Raw genomic sequence first — 20,831 nt, forward strand, 5'->3', positions numbered from 1 at the left:
AGGATAGAGATTATCCAGCAAGCGAGATGATACCGAGAATGGACTGTGTCTACGCACTCCAGACCATGACACTGGATATAGGACAGAACACAAGATGTGGACAGCAATGCTGATGCTGATGCTGATGCTGATGTCGTTTGTAGGTTTGAGGAGGGAGACAAGGGATAAAAGGAGCGATGACTTTGGAGCTCGGACAATGACGACGTAGAAAAAGCAAAAGATGTGTGAATGATTGATTTTCCAATGGAATGACAAAAGATATAGACTACCTGCCCTTGGTATTGTGGAACAGAAAATCCGAGTTTGTTTGTTTAGGCTGGGGGTTCGGTTGAGTTGGGTAGCGTAAGGTACCTAGTAGGTAGGTTATACGGAATTGCCAGTTGGAGGTGGTTTGGTTCCATCGAGAAACTGACGGTGAAGTGAATGGAAGGATGGAACTGGATGTCAGAGCAAGAGCCGCCCCCCCGGTCGCCTGTTTCCGTCTGATTGATTGACGGCGGATGGATCCGTGCAGCGCGCCAAAGGGCCAAAGAATCCAATGATGAAACAGAAACACAAGGTGAGGTCGGCGTGCACTGTAGGTACCTTCAGTAAAACAGATAAGCAGCCCGCACTTGATGTCGCGTAGCCCCCAGTAGGATGAGCTGTAAATGAATGACAGTGACGGTAATACAGCAGATGCTAGACAATTTGATCCTTGTCAAGTTGTGTGTAAATAAACCATCCATTAGTACCTGGGTACTAGTAGGTACTACCTGCCTTACTCTAAATCACCGCGACTTAGGTGAGGTACTAACTAGCCCTTTCGTTGTGCAGATATGGACCAGAGGTCTAATTTGGTGACCACCCACCTCAGCCCACTCAAGCTCGGGCGGGCAGCAGCCCAAAATAAAAGATCACAGCCCAAGGAACGGGGCGCAACGTCATCTAGGCTGAGGAACCTGATACGTCCTTGCACCGCTAATTCGTTAATGGTGTCGCCTGAGGACCCTGAGTAGCGCTAAGCTGACCCTGCATCCAATGAATTGGATGGGCACAGCCAATATGTACCTAATGTTTCTTGGGCGTTTCGCCTGTTTATGTGACAAGACATCTGGATCTGAGACACGGACTTGGGGATAGTTCTGTAAGTGATCTTATCCTCTGTGAATAAAGGATTATCCTTGTTTACTTGTGGAAGTAGCATAGGGGGATCACATGTAAAAGCAAACATCAAGAGACTGGACCAAGGAAAGTACTAGACATCATTTTAGAGTAAGTATTGGGATTCCAAAGGATAAGTTTATATTACTTGTGATCTGTATTAAGGAACAATATGTATTGCCTGTAGTCTTGATTCCAAAGACATAGTACCTACTATTCTAGTAGGTACCTTGGACAGGCTATTAAATAATGGGTGAGCATATATTGCAGTTATAGGTTGGTGGTATTTGATAACCTCTTTCCCCTAAAATAGTTTGGTAGGAATAACCAGACAAATGCAAATATGCTACCTATATGCAACACAACAGTAACTATGACTTATTTTATATGAAGCTGTCCAGTAAAGCTAAAGCCTTTGCAACATCATAATCCGGGCTAATTCTGCTCACAAGCGCAACTACCTATGACAAAGTTGAATAAAGTTTTTTCTTCCCTATGTGGTAGACATGTTCCTTTCTTCCTGTTATGACAAGTGAGCATAAGTTTATAAAGTATCCATGTCATCCAACGGTTCTAGAAGCAAACAGAGAAGCCGCCGCATCGACTCCACTGGCGGGTGGCTCGCATTAACACATATCCTACCTATGTGGCTGCAGACGTTTGAAGAAGAACTGAGCCACCACCTAACAATAGCAATAACTGTCTAAAATACTGAAGATATCATGTGCTTGTTTGTTGTGCCTTGTCTCAGTCACACTCTGGATGAGGTGGTTCATGAGCTTACGATGAGCGTGACCCTGTATCGGTATCGTATGCCTGTACTTCATCTATACGTGTTATCTGTATCCCCTGGGATGGATATGATATGTCTACGTATTCGTCATGTGAGAAAGAGCATTGAAGGCTCACGTCGAGTCGGTATGTTTACGTACCTTAGTAGCTACCTTACCTAGACTACTAGGTAAGGATGGCTAAGTTCTATCACCATCACAACCTGACTCACCAAGAATGACGAGCAGCCACACAGCCATTGGATAACGATCTGGAGGTTAAAGGATTCAAACCCTATTGGGAAGGAGCCATAAGCAAGGGCCCTGGCGCCAAATGCCTGGAGGGATCAGTAACAGGAGTTGGGTCCTCTGGAGCATCTGGAAATTGAGCAAGGATTTCCAGATTTTTGCAACGACCCGTTGTTGTGCAACGGAGGACAAGAGAGCCAGTTCACTACTGTCACTTGCATTCAGACCAGAGACATTGCTCAAGAGGCAGTTGTTCACTCTACTGTATCATGTGAATTGCCTTTCGATAGAGCGCTAAAAGCCAGCCATTGCAACGTCGGTTGAGGCGAAGCGCCCACTACTGTGCCTAACTTAGGTAGTATGTACAGTACCAGCGCCGTTGGGTTTCAAGTTGTGTGTATCAACTGGATCTCCCCATTTGTTCAAGGGACTCGCTCGGCTTGGCCTGGCTCAGATTGCAGATCGAATCTCAACCTGTCGACTTTGGTAATTAGGTACATTGATATTCGTCGGTCCGTCAAACGCGATTTAGTAACACAATTACCGAACTGACCCATCTGGGGTCAAGGAAGTTGACCTAACCAAAACCAATGACACCGAGAACTAACATTCATCTGTGAGGAATGACCGTTTTACCTAGCAAGGGGGCTCACGCCGGCTAAAAGACATTACCCTGTTATTCTGATCCGAAACACCAGAACTAGGTACAGTACAGCGATTGACTTCTGATGTTGGTTAGTAGCGAGGGGAAGATCTGTCGTAGTACCTATAGTACCTATACTCAGCCAAGTTCAAGTTCAAGTTCCAACAGTGATTCATCAAAGACAGAGATAAAGACAAATAGTATAGTATAGATGGCTGGAACATTGAGAAAGGAGAAGAACTAGATAGGTACTTACCTTAGTAGTTAGATACTAGTCTGGCCTAGTAGGTAGGCCTATGCTTGTTGATCGCTGCGAACTGCACGATGAATGATGAGATCAGTTACCTATCTTCAGCGAGCTGCAGCCCACTCGTGTACTTGACTCGAAATCAAATTGCATGGAGAGACCCTGCAGAAGTTGAGAGATTCATGACCGATTTAATTTACCAGGTAACAATAAGATGGATCCAATCTCTGATGGCGGCTTATAATTCCTCCTATAACCTACCTACCTCAGTATCTTGTGTCCACTACCATACTGCATTCTGTGGGGAGAGAAGAGTCTTTTTGAACCTTAACCCCCATCCTGTTGTTCGTTCCTATTCCCAAGGAACCTACTAACCTACCTGCCTGCCTGTGGTATTGGGCTGTTGATTCCCGTCCTCTTCTTAGGCTCTTAACTATTTGCTTTTGCGCCTTCCGTTTTCATGCCTCTCACATCAAAACAACTAGGTATACTTTAGTACCTTTCAACCGCAACTCCAACAAACTGGAACCTTGCAACTAATACAACCAACCAACAAATACTTCAACATTGTCCATCTCCATCGTTGATAGTATTACGACTTCCACAGGCAACAGCACTTATCCTCGCATTTGTGATCAGTCTTTCTGTGACTGCCTGGATCGACGAGCACGCCCTTCCCCCCTCGACATTCGTCTGTTACCTGTCGACCTCGACAAATTCGCCACAAGAGACTCGATAGTCATTTAATACAACAATAATCTGTAGTTCTCCCAGTAAAGAACAGTACAGTACCAACTCCTGGCGGCCGATTGACGAGCTTGAGACCCGAATACCAAACTTTACCTACACCCAATCGAGGCACGAGTGGGCCTCTCCGGTTGGCTCAGCGCCAGATGACGGCCTCCCCTGTCCCGTTCTGAGCCCCGCGCTACCATTCGAACCGGCGCTATTTTACTGCTGGCTGCAGCAGCTCGCTGTCACGGTGTCACAGTGTCGTCTGTCCCCCAGCGTGCGTGCGCTTGTCGCTCCAGTCCATCTTAAAAGATCCCGACAGCTCCTGTTTGCTTGGGGCCCGTCGCGACTGTATTCGTTCCTCGACCTTCAACCTTTGTCGCCCATTTGATTAAATTTTGGCCATGGGTATCGTCAGCAGCAAGCCCGAAGAGGGTCCTGCTCTCTACCTAAGAGACCAGAATCGATGTATGTCGTCCTGCCATTTCCCCGCCTTTCCCTTGCTTCTTGCTCGACAACTGCACCGAGGTTGTGGCTTGTTACTCTAACTGACCGACTCCGTTACCCAGTGAGCATATCCTCCTTGGTCGTTACAAATCCACGAAAGCGCACTTCTGTGAATGTTGTTCCCAATGCATTCCCTGCCACCAGAATATCTGTTCAGAAACCAGCCAGCGACACGTCCCCCATAGAATTCGTCCAGGTAAGTTGCGCCGGGTTGCGACCTTTGTTTGTGATCTCGACTAACCCGAGTATAGGATCCCGATACTTCGAATCCAGGGACGGTACCGAATTTCCTCGTCAAGCTCAGCAACGATGATGAGCTTATATTTTCCTTCACGTTTGTCATGCGTCAGGCACATCTTGCGCAACCCACCTCACCTTCCGATACAACATCTTCACCTATCGATACGAGCATATCAGGCCTCACCTACGTCTATGCCTCAAACCTCAAAGAAGTCGAGAACTTGGTGACCAGAGAGTTTCATGCGGATCCGAACCTTCACAGAAACGCCAACGTCGCATTGGTCGGCGATTATTCAACAGGAGGTAGCCCATCAGTATCATTCGAATGGACTTGGAAATGGAAGCCCCCGAAGCCAACAGAGGATAAGGGCGGTGGCTGGAGAAACTCCTGCAGCGTAACTTGCCCCCCTTTCTTACCGTAGGTGTGTTATGCTAACCCGGAATCAGTTCGTCGAATATGACCCTCGCGCTCATCGACTGCACACCTTGGCTAGTTTCTCCTATTTTGTCGCAGGTACTACTAATCCTCGTGAGAACGCCTATGCCTCAACCGCTCATGCTCTCCTAGGGACGCCGGCGACTTTGAGCCATCCGAATTCACCGTCACCACCTTTTCTCCTAGCATCCCCGCCCAAAATCCGCGTTGCTTCGTCTCAATCAGTCGATTCTCGCATGACTGTTCCTGATATGCTTGACGAGCCTGTTTCACCCCTAGTTCCCACAGCCGAGCTACCTCTTACACCCGGACTCCCGCACTTCAAGGAAGCGGTCAAAGTGGATGTCCCTTGTCCTAAACCAGGCGAGGAATCCATGGTCAGTGACGATGGTCCTGTCTTCAGAGCCACCCTCAAAGCCCTCGAACAGAAGACAGGCAATATGAGGACACAAATGAAAAAGGTTCTAAAGAAAGCAGAACATGCGCACTCTTGCCAGAACGAAGCCAATGATGCCTTTCTTGCGTTTGTCGATGCTCTACGAGAAGCGGCATCGACCAATGCCAATGCTGTGCAGCCTGCTTTGGAACATTACTTTGATAAAATCGCCAGAGAAATCTTATCCTACGAGCGCCAAAACACCTACAACCTTCAGAAGATTATCATCGAGCCAGTAACCAAGCTATATCAGGTCGATATCAAACAAGCCGAATCGAAGAAACGAGACTTTGAGGAGGAAAGTAAGGATTATTATGCTTACGTATCACGCTATCTGGGCCAGCGACAGGATTCGGTCAAGGCTAAGAAACTTGCGGAAGCCGATTCCAAGTATCAGAACAAGCGACGTAACTTTGAACTCAAAAGATTCGACTACTCAAGTTTCATGCAGGATCTCCATGGTGGTCGCAAGGAACAAGAAGTCTTGTCCCAGCTCACGAAATTCGCCGATTATCAAACCCGAGGCTTTATGGCTACTGCGAAGAAAATTGAGATTCTTCTTCCTCAGCTAGAGGCTCTATCCAATGAGGTTCAGGAGGCCGACAAGGAATATCAATATCAACGCCGCGAACGCGAGGAGAAGAGACGGCTTCTTGAAAAAAGCAACACACCTTACAAGGAGCCCGAGCAGGGAAGTAATACAAGCAGCATGCCAATTTCGTCTGCCAGTAATGGCAATACGGGTAACACCTCAGATTCTGACCTAGGCCGTGCCGACAGCACAGGGTCGCAGTTGAACATCGGGTCAGGGAGTGTTCCGTCAGGTGTCGAGTTATCTAGGTCCCCCGGCAGTCTCGGGCAATCGTCAGTTGGCAGCCCCGTGGCGTTGTCTAAATTCAAGGGTATCCGTGACCTCGAAGAACGAGATAACATGCCATCTGCCGCCACTCATCGCAAGGAAGGACTTTTGTGGGCGCTCAACAGACCCGGAGGACATGTCGACCCGCGTAATTTGAATAAACAGGGCTGGCACAAGTAAAGCCCCTTGGTCCTCACTGAAAAGACTTGTTACTGACATGTTTTCCAGGTTCTGGATCGTATTGGATCAGGGCAAATTATCTGAATACAGTAACTGGAAGCAGAAACTTGATCTTCACATCGATCCCATCGACCTCCGAATGGCATCCGTCCGAGAAGCTCGTAACGCGGAACGTCGCTTTTGTTTTGAAGTTATCACTCCAAGTTTCAAGCGCGTATATCAGGCAACATCCGAAGAGGACATGAACAGCTGGATTATGGCCATCAACAATGCTTTGCAAAGTGCTATGGAGGGTCGCAGTTATCAAGGGAAGCCATCTTCATCAAATGGTGATTCTTCCATAAGGAGAGATATTGGCTCCGTTCTCACGGGAAAGACACAATCACTGAGCCACGGCAATCACCATAGTACTTCTAACAGTGGCATACCCAGTCGCAGGATAACGGTTGGTGCGCGACCAAGTGCTGTGAGGACTTCCAGCTCAGGATACGACGAAAACCCTGACAGGGTGCTTCAGATGGTTCGAGATAACGACCAAGGCAACCTGTGGTGTGCCGACTGTGGTTCTGGCTCCAAAGTCGAGTGGGTGTCTATCAACCTGGGCATCATTCTTTGCATCGAATGCAGTGGTATTCATCGGTCGCTTGGTACGCATATCAGCAAGGTGCGATCTTTGACGCTGGACATCAAGTCCTTCACTATTGATATTGTCGAGCTTCTGCTGCTGATTGGAAACCGAGTCTCGAACATGATCTGGGAGGCAAAGCTCGACCAATCACAGAAACCGACCGGGCAGGCAAGCCGCGAACAGCGCCTTCGATTCATCACGTCGAAGTACGTGGATAGGGCGTTCGTTGAGCCCATTTCGCCAACTTTGTCGCGATATGGTACAGCAGACGAGACATTGCTGGCTGGTATTAAGAAGAACGAGATACAGCAGGTGCTCTACGCGTTGGCACTCAAGGCGAACCCAAACACAGTTGACAAGATGAGGGGTACACATGCTGTATGGCTTGCTCTGGCTGCGGCGGACCCAGCAGCACCGTCACCAACACCGCACCCAGTCTCCGACTCAGAGGCAAAGACCGTGCCGTTCCCAGTAGCCGAGTTGCTGGTTCAGAACGGGGCCGAAATTCCTGAAGCAATGCCGGCGTTCCCCTTAGGTCGTTATGCGCAGCTCTACGTAGAACAGAAACGGGGACGTACGATTGTGGGGGGAGGATCAAGCGACGCAGTGCCCTCGCTACCCGGTAACTTGAGTTCGGCCGAGAGACTTCAGCGCGAGAGGGAAGCTCGACTCCAGAAGCGAGTTAGCACAGGGGGCAGGCTGGCCAGATCTCCGATTCCCGAGCGATAGGAGTCCGGACCCTAGGAACAACTGGCAGGCCTGGGTTCCTGCTACTCTCTTTATTATCTTTCCCGATCACACAAGCAAGGCAAACATAGGGTCTGCCTGTGACGAATTTGTTTAACAGACAACGAACTAGTTCTTTTTGGTAATGAAGGACGGCTGGCATTTTGATAAAGACATGGCTGGGCGCAAGGGAGTTGACCGGCGTTGACGATGACTCTTTCTCTGCCACAACGCTGGGAAGATCAACCTGGAGACTCTGGAGTTCAGGGGACAATGGGAAAGAGGAGAAGGATTTGAGCATGTTTTAGGTACTTTTGGATGTTTGAAGAAAGCATAGTGGCACATGTGCCGTGAAGAGCGTTATGGCACGCAGGCCGAGTCATTGGGTATTAACAGTCCCTGTTGATTACCTTAGTTTACTTGTTTGTTATAAGTAAAGACTTAGGCCTTGGCATGATATTGAATAATGGTAATGTCAAGAAGAAACTGTTTCGTTGTATCTTATGTGCTGCACTCCATTTGTGTCTGATCGCTCGGTCGAAGTGGTTCCAACGACTTTTCATGAGATACTGGAAGGTCCTTGGTTGTTTGCTGCAATGCTGCAAGAAAGATGACAGGCTGGTAATGGCGCGCGTGATAGATGGAATGGCGCGGAGACTCAGACCGAGGGGCGGCGTGACTTGGGGTTAACAGATGACGAGACAGGTTAACAAGATGGGGCATGGGGTTTGATAATTATAAGGAGAAGGCCCTTGACATACAGGCCTTGTGGGCTGGACTTGTATGTGATCATCATCTGGACGCTGGGCATGAGTTGATATCTCGATCCATTGTAAACTTGACTTGCAACCGCTATGCGAGTTATGTCATGGCAGGATCCACTTGTAAGGCACACTGCCACCAGCGTCGACGGGGAGTCTTGCCGTCAGTTTTTGAGAGACAGGTTGATTTTGACTGGACGCTCACATGATGGAAGAGACCTGGCTCCATGGAAGGATCCACTGGAACGCAAGACCAAGAGACCCATTTCACAGTGGTCTTGGAGGCTTTGACCCACCCCTTACAGGTGAGCAGGAGCGAGAGACGAGGCGACCGATGCTGTCATGGACAATTTCACGGGGCAAGAATGACACTGAGCGTGACTCTCTCGGCTGCTGCGCAAGCCAAATGAGCACTTTGAGATACAACCAGAAAGGCTCAATAAAACCACTATTTCTGCTGTTATTGATACGAAAAGAGAAAACCCAGAGAAACAACTCGTCACTGTCTTATTGAACCGGACTTTTTCTCGAGGCTGTGACTCGATCCTGACTGATTGCGAAAAGGCTGTTCAAAGTGGCTTGGTTCGGGTCCAGTCAGAAGGCGCTGTGGTCCCGGTACATACTAACCGTCTAGGCAGTTGTCGCACTCAGGTACCTTAGCTCCAAATTAGCTCTAGGCTCCCGGCTCGCTCAGCAGGAACACCACCATAGGTATTACCTTCTTGGTCCTGGCTCGATTCACGCCCTTGCTCGCTTCAACTTCCTCCCGTCCATAATCTTCCTTTTTTCTCCTTCTTCCCCTTCATTCAAGGCATCACAACTACCGACGAACCCCACCAAACAGTATTACCGTTAATATCGGTTTGACAACGTGTACTATCTTATCGTGAACTATTACACTCTGTTACTCTTTGGCATCTCTGCCTAGCCATAGCTACTACCATGGCTCCGCAACCAGAGAAGAGCCAATTGAAGCGTCAGCGCGTTAGTCTTTTCCTCACCCTTTCACTCATATCCTGAATAGTTGCATTCCATCCTGGCCGTGGTCAAGATGTCTGATACTCGAACCTTCATCTTGCGCCTGTCAATCTGTCTCTTGTCGCGCTTCAAGTTTGCCACCCATCGCTAACTTCCACCTTCCATTAGGGCTCGCTACCAGATGATGAGACAGAGACCAAGAAGCCTCGTAGAACCGAGCGCCCCGAGGCCGACCCAGACAAGACCCCTGTTGTTAACAAACAACACCTCCCGTCTCCTCTCACACATCTCACGGATGACTCTAGCGAGCTCAACAAGGAGCCCACTGCGACTCCCCCAGAAAAGAAACAGGACGAGAATACCCCCAAGAAATCTGAAGATAACTCCCAGAGCCAAGCGCTATCCTCTCCACCTCAGGATACACAGCCTTTGAGCCAGTTCGTCGATCGCCACGCTGCTATTTCTGACGACATCGAAGATGAGATTCGCGAAGGCGTTTGGGGATACCTTGTTCCATTGGACCCGAAGTACGGCGATAAGCCCATCGTTCTGAAGAAGCGGACCGCATGTCCCCTGCCGGACACAGTTGCCGATGCAGCGAAGAATGAGAACAAGAACCACACAAATGATAAGAATGGCAAATCGGCGGCCATGAAAGATGAAGAAACCTTCGAGAAAAAGAAGGAGAAAGGAGCCCCTTCTGGCGGCTATTTGATCGGACGCCATCCCGAATGTGGTCAGTAATAGAGCGATTGCACGTCGGTTTAATGTTACTAACGTCTGGCCAGACATTGTTGTTAGCGAAGGCGTCGTTTCGAACAGGCACTGCCTTCTTTTTACCGAAAACAAGGGCAATGATACCGTGGCGATTGTCGAAGACTTGTCAAGCAATGGCACATACGTCAACGAGGCTATTGTAGGAAGGAACCAACGTCGTGAGCTGGCGGAACAGGACGAGATCGCAGTTCACGGTAAGGCGCGCTTTGTCTTCCGCTACCCCCAGTCTCGCCAAACCAGTGCATTCCTACAGCAGTACACTCTACTTGAAAAACTTGGCAAAGGTCATTTTGCAGAAGTCTATCTTTGCGTTGAGAAGACTTCTGGGCAGCGTTTCGCAGTCAAAATCTTCACAAAACAACCCGGGGTGGAAGACCGCTCCAAGACAGAAGGCTTGCAGCAAGAAATCGGCGTTCTGATGGGCGTTAGCCATCCTAATGTCCTCTGCCTGAAGGATACCTTCAACGAGCGAGACCGTGTGTATCTGGTCCTCGAGTTGGCGCCAGAGGGAGAGCTTTTCAATTACATCGTGATGAAGCAAAAGCTCAGTGAAGACGAGTCCAGGAAGTTGTTCGTGCAGCTTTTCCAGGGCATAAAGTATTTGGTAAGTTGCACTATGTCGAACCCTCGCGGACTGCATTGATCTGACGTTTTACGTAGCATGAGCGCAACATTGTGCACCGTGATATCAAGCCTGAGAACATCTTGTTGGTTGACAAGAATCTCCATGTCAAACTTGCGGATTTCGGTTTGGCCAAGATCATTGGAGAGGAATCATTCACAACCACATTATGCGGAACTCCCAGCTATGTCGCTCCGGAAATTCTTGCAGACTCTAAGCAACGCAAGTACACGAAGGCCGTAGACGTTTGGTCACTGGGAGTCGTTCTTTACATCTGCTTGTGTGGCTTCCCACCATTTTCTGACGAGCTTTATTCGCGCGACTTCCCTTTCACACTTTCTCAGCAGATCAAGAGTGGTCGTTTCGATTATCCCTCGCCATACTGGGATTCCGTTGGAGATCCAGCTCGTAAGTTTAAGTACACTATATGCGAAATGAGCATCTGCTGACTTTCATAGTTGACCTGATTGACTCAATGTTGATTGTCGACCCTGAGAAGCGATTCACAATTGATCAGTGCTTGCAACACCCATGGCTTACACAGAGCTCTCCTGCGGTTAATGATAGTACTGGCGGTTTGGTGGGCGGCATAGCAGGCCTCGAAGTCAACAGAAGAGCTCCTGCTCGCGAAAGAACACTGTTGTCATCACTCAACACTGTTCAGGTTACTGCTCATCTCGATGTTGGCAAGAACAAGAACCCTGTCAAGGTCTTTTCCAAGAACAAAGGCCGTGTCACAAACATTTCAAAAGAGTCTGATCCTGCCTCTCAAAGAGCGCCAGACGAATTCATTGAGATGGGAGGTAAGGGCGACCAAGAACTATTCCCGGACGATGATTCGAGCATTTACCCCATAGGTGACAATGGCGAAAAGATCAAGGCAAACAAGGCCAAGCGATAAACCGTCGGGCTTTTACGAGGACTGAGTCGAATGAATGGGTTTAGTTATTTGGTTTGGTATCGGTGTTGTTTGGGGTTTGGTCGTCATTGCTTATTCGACGTGGAAACATTGATAGAGACAGTACAGTAAGGATGATCGGGGTATGTTATGGGTTACTGGGTTTGTTTGGCTTCTTTTGTTGTGAGTACATAATGGTTCTTGGGATGCACGAGGCGAGACTATGCCGGGGAAGCGATGCTGCTAAGCATTTAGTAACTATTCAAAGCGTACCAAAAGTCCTATGTTCTTTCGCTTTTGCCGTTCTCCTTCTGTGCAGATGCAGTTCCTATCGCTGAACGCTGATCGTTCTACCCTTGACTGACGAGTTCTGGAATACGATCCGAACTTAAATGACGGTACCTCCTTAGCCTCTCCTCAGGGTATCAGAAGAATTGGCCCCTAAAAGCATAAGAGACGAAATTATTTAATCACTTTACGCAGCTTAGACTAGCACTTAGGCTACTTTATTTTATCAATCTAAGCTTTAGAGGACAATTCTTCTGTTACCCACCTGCCTTGCCTCTACAGGGTCGAGATGTATCTAATAAGTCGTCAGCCGAGATACCTGAACTTACATTAGAAGTTCTTTATCTCCACGTGACTTATCGCTTAGCGCCCACAGATTGGAGAAAACCTATCTGGCGGGGTTCCAAGGCCCCACTAGAGAGGGCTATTCGCCTGGGACGAGAAACTTCACATTATTCCGCTCGTCGACCTTACAAACGAACGCTTCGAGATCGTCCTTTCCGCCCCGGTCTTCGCTGATTTCCCTCTCTCTCGCTATTCCTCGTCCGCATCTCCGAGGCCGGAACGAGAATTCTCGACGACTACCGCGACCGATAATCTTAGATCGAAATCCCCCCGCGTGGGAGTCACAGGCAAACATGGCCGATATCAAGACTGCCGGCCAGCCCACTCTGGTCTTTGTTGATGGATCTTTCGAGGATCTCGCCGCCGAGATGGCCGAGTACCTCAAGGCTGAGGATGCCAAGCAGCTCCTAAGCCAAGAGAAGCCTCCTTCCAACGAGGAGGTTCTGTCCAAGCTGGTCTCTGCATCTGGGGCCCTTAACACTGTCCCCGAGAAGGAGTATACCGCCGCTTCCAACCTCATGACCCATTTGGTTCTCCAGTCCTCCGACCCCAAGAAGTTCCTGCCAACCCTCTGCACCACCTTCGCCAAGCCTCTTGTCAACTCTCCCGTCCACGGTGTCGGTCTGTCACTTAACGCCCTGACCACCGTCTTTAACCTGCTCGAACCCAACAACCCCGTCCGCGCCCGTGTCTTTATGGAAATCCTTAAGTTCTTGAGGTCGCATGCCATGTTTGAAAGCCTGCGCACATACCTCGACAAGCTCCCTGAGTGGCTCGCTACCTGGGGAACAGACGCCGATTTTCAGCGAAAGATTTATGAGGAGGTTGCCGAGGTTGCCCTTGAGGCTGGCGAGGAGCAGTAAGTCGTGTCCTCATATGCGGTTTGCCAAGATTCTGTTTGCGATATTCGAACTGTTATAGTCTTTGGAATCGTGTTGCAGAAAGCGTCGCGCCCGCACCGTCGCTTTGCGGTACCATTTACTAAATTGTTAATAGACAAGCCTACGAGTACGTTGTTAAGGCCCTTCGAACATTCGACGGCGATGCCATCTCCTCCGAGGACGCCCAGCGACTTTCCCTTCGCGCGGTTAAGAAGGCTCTCACCTCCAATAACCATTTCCTTTTCCAAGATCTTCGGGGTATTCCCAGCGTCCAGGCCCTCAGCGACTCCCACCCCGTCTACTCGCAACTTCTCGATATCTTTGCTGAACAGGATCTCGAGGACTACAACGATTTCAATGATGAGCACCAGGGTTGGGTTGAGAAGGAGAAGCTGGACCACGAGAAGCTCCACCGCAAGATGCGCCTTTTGACATTCTCCAGCTTGGCCGCTTCCACGCCTAGCCGTGAAATCGAATATTCCAAGATCACCAAGGCTCTGCAGATCCCCGAGGACGAGATTGAGATGTGGGCCATTGATGTGATCCGTGCCGGTCTTGTCGAGGGCAAGCTCTCCCAGCAGCGCCAAAAGTTCCTCGTTCACAAGGTTACATACCGTGTCTTCGGTCAGAAGCAGTACCAGGAGTTGGCCAACCGAGTTGATCACTGGAGGACAACTCTGCAGAACGTCCTTGGCGTCGTGCGCCAGGAGCAGGCCAACGCCAAGGCCCAGAAGGAGCGTGAGATTCAGGAGTTGGAGCGTAAGATCGCCAACGCTGGCGTGAGCGGTAACCAGGATGGTGGTCGACGCCGACAGAACCAAAACCGGGAGCCTCGCGAACCTCGTGAGCCCCGTGAACCCCGCGAGCCTCGAGAGCCTAAAGAGCGAACGGAAGATGACGATTAAACGCAAGAACGGAAATGCTAGGATACGATCAAAAAAAAAACGAGACTAGAGCAGTCGTGGGGAAGCAAAATGAAGGGGCTTTTTCTGGGAATAGGGGACATTGTTATACCTGCTTTGTGTTAATACATCGTTGGGCACATGAGGAAATCCAGCGAACGAAGGGTTGCGAATGGCGTAGCCGGTTTCATGAGCATATTGGCCTTCTACTTCCCAGCATTGAAGTGAAGATAGTGTCACGGCACATCTTCCTAAGATATAGAATCTAAAATGAATGCTTGTTAAATACAACGAGGGCACTGTGACGCTTATGTGTAAAACCATTGATGTGGGATTTTTTGTTTGGTATTATACATATTGTATACCCTACAGGTATTATTCAAAAGGATGATGTGAACTTTTTGTGAGGATCCGGGTTGTGTATCCGTCCTATGTATCAAGTCAGGCATTGAATTGGTAACGACAAGTTCACTTTGGAGTATTGAACATGGCACGATGAAGTGAGTTACACTTGTAACCCCAGTTCCCACAGCCAGACATGGAACCATATGCAAAGTGCTAAGGTAGGGATGAAAAGTGATATTGGACTTACCATTGCGACGATTGACAAGGGCAACGTAGCCTCCTGTCCCAACAAGAATGACAACCAAGAAAGGCCAGAACTTGACCTCGTCATTGCGGCGAGGCTTTGGTGGTTGAGAAGAGTAAGGACGACTGCATTGAACGGCCATAGGTGATGTGCGAGGGGTGAATCGAGAAGCCGAAGCGGCAAGGCGCCCGGCGAAGAGGGACATGCGTGAAGCCATGAGATGGTATCGAGTGGAACCGTCTATGCTGATGATGAATGTATTCGAATCGAATCCAACCAAGTTTTGATATGTGAACGAGGATATAGTCTGGCCGGTCAATGGTGATTTGCTAAGAAGAGCAATGGCGATGAAATAATGGGGCGAGAGAGCATCATGGGAAAATCAGGTGAGAATAGAGATACGATCACGTGACCAAATTACCATTATCTTCCAGCATTTAATGAGCAATGAATGCGTCCAGCTTTAGAGTAAGATTATAAATTTGGCCTTCTATGTGATAAAAACTATGAGCTGATGCCATTCATGTATGCATCCTGGGAAGTATTGTTCTCCGTTACAGGGTTGTGTAAGTCATCTGAAAGGAACATGGGTGCTAATTATACTTCATATGCTTGCCTATGACAACTTCTCTAATTCCAGGTCATCTTTCTCGCTCAGGGGTATATCTAACTATTCATTATCAAAACCTAACTCCCGTATCGTTACTTTCTCAACTTTCTTGGCTTTCCAGTTCTCACAAAGCTGCACAATCAGTTGTCGTCATACATCTTCATCAAACCAGCCTTGATATTCGTCATCTGGCTTCTGTGCATCCTCTCGCGATTCTCCAAGGCTGCAACCCGCTCCTGGAGCGTCGCAATTTTCTCGTCTTTGGCCTTGAGGCTTGCCCGGGCGGTATCACGTCCCAATACAATACCTCTAGTTCGGCGTGCGGAGGTGGCCAGAATATTTCGCACTGATGATAGAGTTTTTGGGTCGATTTTTTGACCCCGCAAAATAGTCATGATCTCGTCCGTTACGTCGTAGATGGTCTCTGGGGGGCTGCTCGCGGGAGGCTCTTGCTGTCTGAATGGTGTCTTGGAGGGCGTAGTATTCGCCGAGAGAGTGGTGGATGACATGGTATCTGTGTATCGCGAAGGGGTCTCGTCAAAGGAGACTTGTTTCTGTCTCTTAGCCTCGCTGGTGGGAAACAGCGTGCGCGAAACAGAGGGCGTTGGCAGCCCAGAAATAAGATCGGCAGAGCGCGAAGTGCTGGGTGTGGTGTATCGCTTCTGAGCCGCCTTCTCGGCACTCTTGTCTGAGATAGCAGCCATTTGACGCTCTTCATCTGACCCTATATCACTGAAGTCTTCATCTGTCTCTTCAAAGACATCTCGACGTCTCTTAGCTGGTCCACGGCTTGGAGTCTCAGCAGCCACTGCTGCTAGTGAAGATGACTTCGGAGGCCCTGAAGCTTGCGTTCGATTCTTGGCAGACTTTGGCATCGGAGTCTCAGGTTCGGATTCTCCACCAGACTCTGTACTTTCCGCAGAATCTTGGTCGCTTTGGCGCCGGCTGGGTGTAACTTGATAACCGTATGCCACAAGGGACTGCTGGGTCATGGTAGGCGGTTCAGACTTGGCAGATTCATCGCCTTTCCTGGATGCCTTCAAGCCGTTTTCGCGAGCTATGGCCTCTTCTCTCCAGAGGAAAAAGTTACAGTCATTGCATTTCCAGAAGAGCTTTCCATTGTTTGGTCCCGTTTTCTTGACTTCACGAAGTGTAGCCTTCTGGCGTGGCTCGCAATTACCTGAGAACATTAGATACTTGAAGGAAGGAATCACAAGGAATTCGCAACTTACACCACCAGTGATTATCGCTGTAGCGCCCCTTAGGCAAACGCTTCTTCTGTGATCTCGGTGTCTGAGGATTTCGCTGAGTCTTGAACCGTGGTGTCGGCGGCATGATGAGTTGTCGTTGACACGGCAACCAGTATTCCAGACAGCAGTTATTTACAATGAGGCAAGTGAGTATCTGGTTGTTATGGACAAATGATGTCAAGAAGAAAAGGTGGACGTTGAAAGCGGGAGCTGCCGTTGAGACTTGTCTGTTCGTACCTGATGAGCTTATGCGGGGATCGAAGCTGAGGTCAAGCAACCTTAAATGCGAGGGGCTGGTTGGGCGGCTACTAACACTGGATGGGGATGGAATTGACTAGCCCAGCCACAATGTTTCATCCCAATTCATAACCGCAACTAGATACTAAGGCAATTTTTCTATGTATAAGGTAGGTGCATGGTAAATTTGTATATGCAGGCAGACTATTTGTTAGGCACCCAGCCATGGTCATTGGAGAGCACGGCTCTATACTACCAGCAGGGTAGTATACCAGGTGGGTGTTAGAAGAATTATCCTCCAAGGTTTAGGATTCAGAAATAAAACAGCCTAAGTGTTAGCCTAAGCTAGCATAAGGTGATCAAGTTATTTTGTCTCTTATGCTCCTCAGGACTAATTCTGACACCCTGAGGGGTACCTTGATTCATCATTTAGAAACCTTCCAGGTTATTCACAACAAACATTCAAGCGTCATGATAAGTAAATAGGTTACTATGCATCAACAGAACAGCAAAGATAAAATTCCGTCCTGTCTATGCATAGGCTCGAAGGCGCTGGAATGCCCATGTCAGTTGGGAAAAGCAATGTGCCCAGTAGATAGTGAGTAGAGTTCATACAGCATAATCATGATCTATTACTGTTCTAGACGCGAGGTCTTGGTCTTTTTGGAAGCTTAACAATATGGATATTAATAGGTCTTTTGGTCTAAACATTTGGGAATCTGACTTCAGGACAGCTCCCCTGAAGCTCAATGCAATTTCGATTTATGCCGCTCTACTGCTTAGAAGCTGGGACCCAACCGTTCGGCGAGGGCCTTCTCGGTGTTGGCATAGACCTCATCGGGAGTAGGGGTAGCATCGAGCTTCAGAACCTTGCCAACCTCCTCAAAGTGGTTGACAACGGGCATGCTTGTCTCGATGAAGGTGCGGAAGCGCTTGCGAATACTGTCGGCGTTGTCATCCTCGCGGCCACTGGTCTTGCCGCGCTCGAGAAGACGGGACTCCATGACAGCTTCGGGGCAGTCGAAGAAGAGAACGAGCTTGGCGGGGCAGACAGTCTCCTCGAACTTAACAGCCTGGTCCATCTTGCGAGGGAAACCGTCGATAAGGAAGCGTCCCTTCTGCGAACCTGTCTCCTTGAGGACAGCGGCCATGGCGTTCTCGAGGAGAGCAATAGTCACCTCCATGGGGACGATGAGGCCGTTGCGGATGTAGTCCTTGATAAGGTCGCCGTACTGAGAACCGGGTCTCTCTTGTTCAGCGCGCAACAAGTCACCAGCCGAAAGGTGGGTGAAGCCGTGCTCAGAGACGAGCTTGGAGCACTGGGTACCCTTGCCGGCACCGGGGCCACCGAGGACGAAGATGACGGTCACATCTTCGGGGTTGAAGGTGGGAGTTGACTTTTGGGGCGCGGGGATTTGTCCGGCGGACTCGGGCGCATCTTGAGGAACAGCAGGCATGATGAGATCTGGGGAGAGGGGTTGAGATTAGTTCAAGGTTGAGCTGCTTCAGAGGAGGGAATGGCACACCTTTTTTTGTTGTATGTTATCAATGTGGAATCATCTAGGTACTCTATAACAGAAATAAACAAGGAAAAAGAGCTTGATCCTCAATGCTCAATTGGAGATCGAGTTAATGCGATGCTGCCAAGACAGGTGGCCTGGACCCTTCGACAGGGCGGTGTCCAGGATCTCTCCAGCCTGAGGCATCCATGATATTGGCCCACTTTACAAGCTCAGCTCTCGATCAACGTCTTATCAGATCAACATCAACGCAACATCACCAAGAATATCTGAGGATCAACGCGAATGATATCTTGCTCCCTCTAATATTAAAGTACTTTTCACATATTAGATGCCTCTGATATTGTGCTGTGAAATCAGGGGCAATACCCAATGACACATCCATCCATAACCATCCCCTCAGCTACATGCATGTCCTCTCATATCATCTGTACGAGTTCTGTTGCGTTACAACACCAAAAATTCTGTCCCTCGCCCAGTCTTTCATTCCGTATGTCTTGCCACAAATAGTAGATGCGATCTTGGCATGGTTCACATGACTTTCCTGTCGTGCGCTTTGGAGCTCCTTATCGGTAGATAACTGTCACCATGGGCTTGCAGATCTCCATGGCCTGGTCGAAACGTCGTCCGTCAGCGTTTCCAATCTTCCTAAGTCGGGGCGAGATCTGGATGTCCAACTTCATCTCCCCGCCTTGCTTCCCTGCGCGGTAACGAATGTCGAGATCCTCCTCCTCGAAGTCTTCTACGATCCAGTTGGTAAGGAAGAATGCCCTGGATCGCAAGAACCTAGCGTTAAGCATCATTGCTTTCTTAACAATGCTCATCAGAGATTTCTTTGCATTAACTTTGTCTTTATTGGGATCCATAAAGATATCCAAGGTTAGTGCCATCCCCTGAGCGATGCCCGTCGCATGTTCCCGGTTGTGGTCATTGAAAGACCCGGACAGTGAATCGGCTTGGATGGCTTTGAAGAGACTGAGCTGCTCCATGCCTTCGCAGTCGATCTCTAAGCAACGATTAGTATACAAGAACGAAAGGGAACTTGTCGTTGAAAACACACCAGAGACGTTCAAACAATAGCGATGGAAAGCGTTGCCTGCATCACCTCCCCAGGTAGGCTTTCCAGCCTGGAAGACGTCCTCGACAAGGCGCTCCCAGATATAGCTCTGGAAGTGGTAAGGGGCTGTGCTGATATCCTTCTTTTGATGTTTCTTGAAGGATTCGACATCTTTGTGAATCGCCCCGAAAGGTGTCTTCACTCCATGCGGCTTGTTGGTAAGTACTTGGGCAACGAAGTTACGAATGTCAAACCCGATTTCTTGCCAGCAGGTTTCGACATCCTCATCCATCACCTTGAAGTCAGGGATAGCTGGTCTCTGCTGCAAAGCAGCAACATGATGCTTAAGCTCTGAAACGCGGATCTTGAGTTGGTGGTTTTCTTTGCGCAGGTCCAGGTCGGCATCTGCAATGTTGGTGAGGTCATCTCCACCCGCCTTGGCCTCCAACATTCGCTCAAGTGACGCAATCTTCTTTTTGGCCTCGGCAAGCTCTGTTGCGTCCTTTGCTATACGACTTTGCAGTGTTTCAGTGCACTTGGTGATAGTCTGTAGCGCGGGGATGATGTCAGAGTCTGGCTGCGGTGAGATCTCCGCTTGCGAAGGTGCCGGAGTGACTGTATAGCCGGCCAGCTTGTTACTCTTAATCACTATCTTGCGTGGCTTCTTGGTAGGAGAGTCGTTCTTGGTTTCGGCCATGCTTCTCTTCTTAGGAGAAGAGGGTTGGTTGAGTGTCGCCATTGCGCAATCACTAATCCCAGAGATGAGCGTGATAGAGGCAGGGCTATTCTCAGAGATGGAGGCCGTATTCTCACTGCGGGTGCCTTTCACTGAAGATGAGCCTGAAGGCTCAATGGGCGGATCCTCATCCTCCGAATCGTGTTCCATCATAGACTGTTTAGGGGCAGCCGCCCGAGCAGGACGCTCTCGTCTCGCCAGCTCGGGAGTGACCTTCATCGTTGACGGAATTTGTGATCTTGTAATATGGTGAAGAGTAGAATGTAGCAAATATTTTGTTTGGGGAAGATGCAGATGAAAGAGGAGAAGAGGGTGGGCAGTGATTCAAGTACCTTGGTAGGCAGAGAGGCAGCCTAGAGTGAACACTTTCTTGCAGTGCCAGGGACCTGCAACAGCAGAATTCACAATCATCTCCATAACAAACAAAAGTCTCCTAAGCTTTAGAATAACAAACCAGATGCCTGTTTCCACCCACACAAAGTAACAACATTATTGCGTCTCTTCTCTACAATGGAAGTCGGGTTGTCCTTCTCGTCTAGAGCACTATGGCTTCGCATATGCGGAGATACAGACGGATTCAAGAA

General features: G+C 49.1%; 6 protein-coding genes across 6 annotated transcripts; 3 read left to right on the forward strand and 3 right to left on the reverse strand.

Moving 5' to 3' along the window:
* Nucleotides 1-4,188: 4,188 nt before the first annotated feature.
* Nucleotides 4,189-7,799, forward strand: FIESC28_08962 (uncharacterized protein; the record flags this gene model as incomplete). The annotated part of the gene is made up of 5 exons (XM_031163099.1): nucleotides 4,189-4,252; nucleotides 4,354-4,487; nucleotides 4,543-4,926; nucleotides 4,979-6,438; nucleotides 6,491-7,799. The coding sequence occupies 5 exons, from the start codon at nucleotides 4,189-4,191 to the stop codon at nucleotides 7,797-7,799; spliced, it is 3,351 nt and encodes a 1,116-aa protein (XP_031012804.1).
* A 1,700-nt stretch (nucleotides 7,800-9,499) lies between these two features.
* Nucleotides 9,500-11,835, forward strand: FIESC28_08963 (uncharacterized protein; the record flags this gene model as incomplete). The annotated part of the gene is made up of 5 exons (XM_031163100.1): nucleotides 9,500-9,541; nucleotides 9,704-10,271; nucleotides 10,324-10,916; nucleotides 10,973-11,342; nucleotides 11,393-11,835. 5 exons carry the CDS (start codon nucleotides 9,500-9,502, stop codon nucleotides 11,833-11,835), a joined length of 2,016 nt encoding a protein of 671 aa, XP_031012805.1.
* A 923-nt stretch (nucleotides 11,836-12,758) lies between these two features.
* On the forward strand, nucleotides 12,759-14,251 carry FIESC28_08964 (uncharacterized protein; the record flags this gene model as incomplete). The annotated part of the gene is made up of 2 exons (XM_031163101.1): nucleotides 12,759-13,324; nucleotides 13,462-14,251. 2 exons carry the CDS (start codon nucleotides 12,759-12,761, stop codon nucleotides 14,249-14,251), a joined length of 1,356 nt encoding a protein of 451 aa, XP_031012806.1.
* Nucleotides 14,252-14,627: 376 nt separating this feature from the next.
* FIESC28_08965 (uncharacterized protein) lies at nucleotides 14,628-16,782 on the reverse strand (the record flags this gene model as incomplete). The annotated part of the gene is made up of 4 exons (XM_031163102.1): nucleotides 14,628-14,677; nucleotides 14,841-15,166; nucleotides 15,604-16,627; nucleotides 16,680-16,782. The coding sequence occupies 4 exons, from the start codon at nucleotides 16,780-16,782 to the stop codon at nucleotides 14,628-14,630; spliced, it is 1,503 nt and encodes a 500-aa protein (XP_031012807.1).
* Nucleotides 16,783-17,713: 931 nt separating this feature from the next.
* FIESC28_08966 (uncharacterized protein) lies at nucleotides 17,714-18,391 on the reverse strand (the record flags this gene model as incomplete). Its single annotated transcript, XM_031163103.1, has 1 exon — nucleotides 17,714-18,391. One exon carries the CDS (start codon nucleotides 18,389-18,391, stop codon nucleotides 17,714-17,716), a length of 678 nt encoding a protein of 225 aa, XP_031012808.1.
* A 629-nt stretch (nucleotides 18,392-19,020) lies between these two features.
* On the reverse strand, nucleotides 19,021-20,466 carry FIESC28_08967 (uncharacterized protein; the record flags this gene model as incomplete). Its single annotated transcript, XM_031163104.1, has 2 exons — nucleotides 19,021-19,460; nucleotides 19,515-20,466. 2 exons carry the CDS (start codon nucleotides 20,464-20,466, stop codon nucleotides 19,021-19,023), a joined length of 1,392 nt encoding a protein of 463 aa, XP_031012809.1.
* Nucleotides 20,467-20,831: the final 365 nt, after the last annotated feature.

Source organism: Fusarium coffeatum (genome assembly GCF_003316985.1).
Source record: "Fusarium coffeatum strain FIESC_28 chromosome Unknown BRIP53273_contig_220, whole genome shotgun sequence".
In the NCBI taxonomy this organism is placed as follows: domain Eukaryota; kingdom Fungi; phylum Ascomycota; class Sordariomycetes; order Hypocreales; family Nectriaceae; genus Fusarium; species Fusarium coffeatum.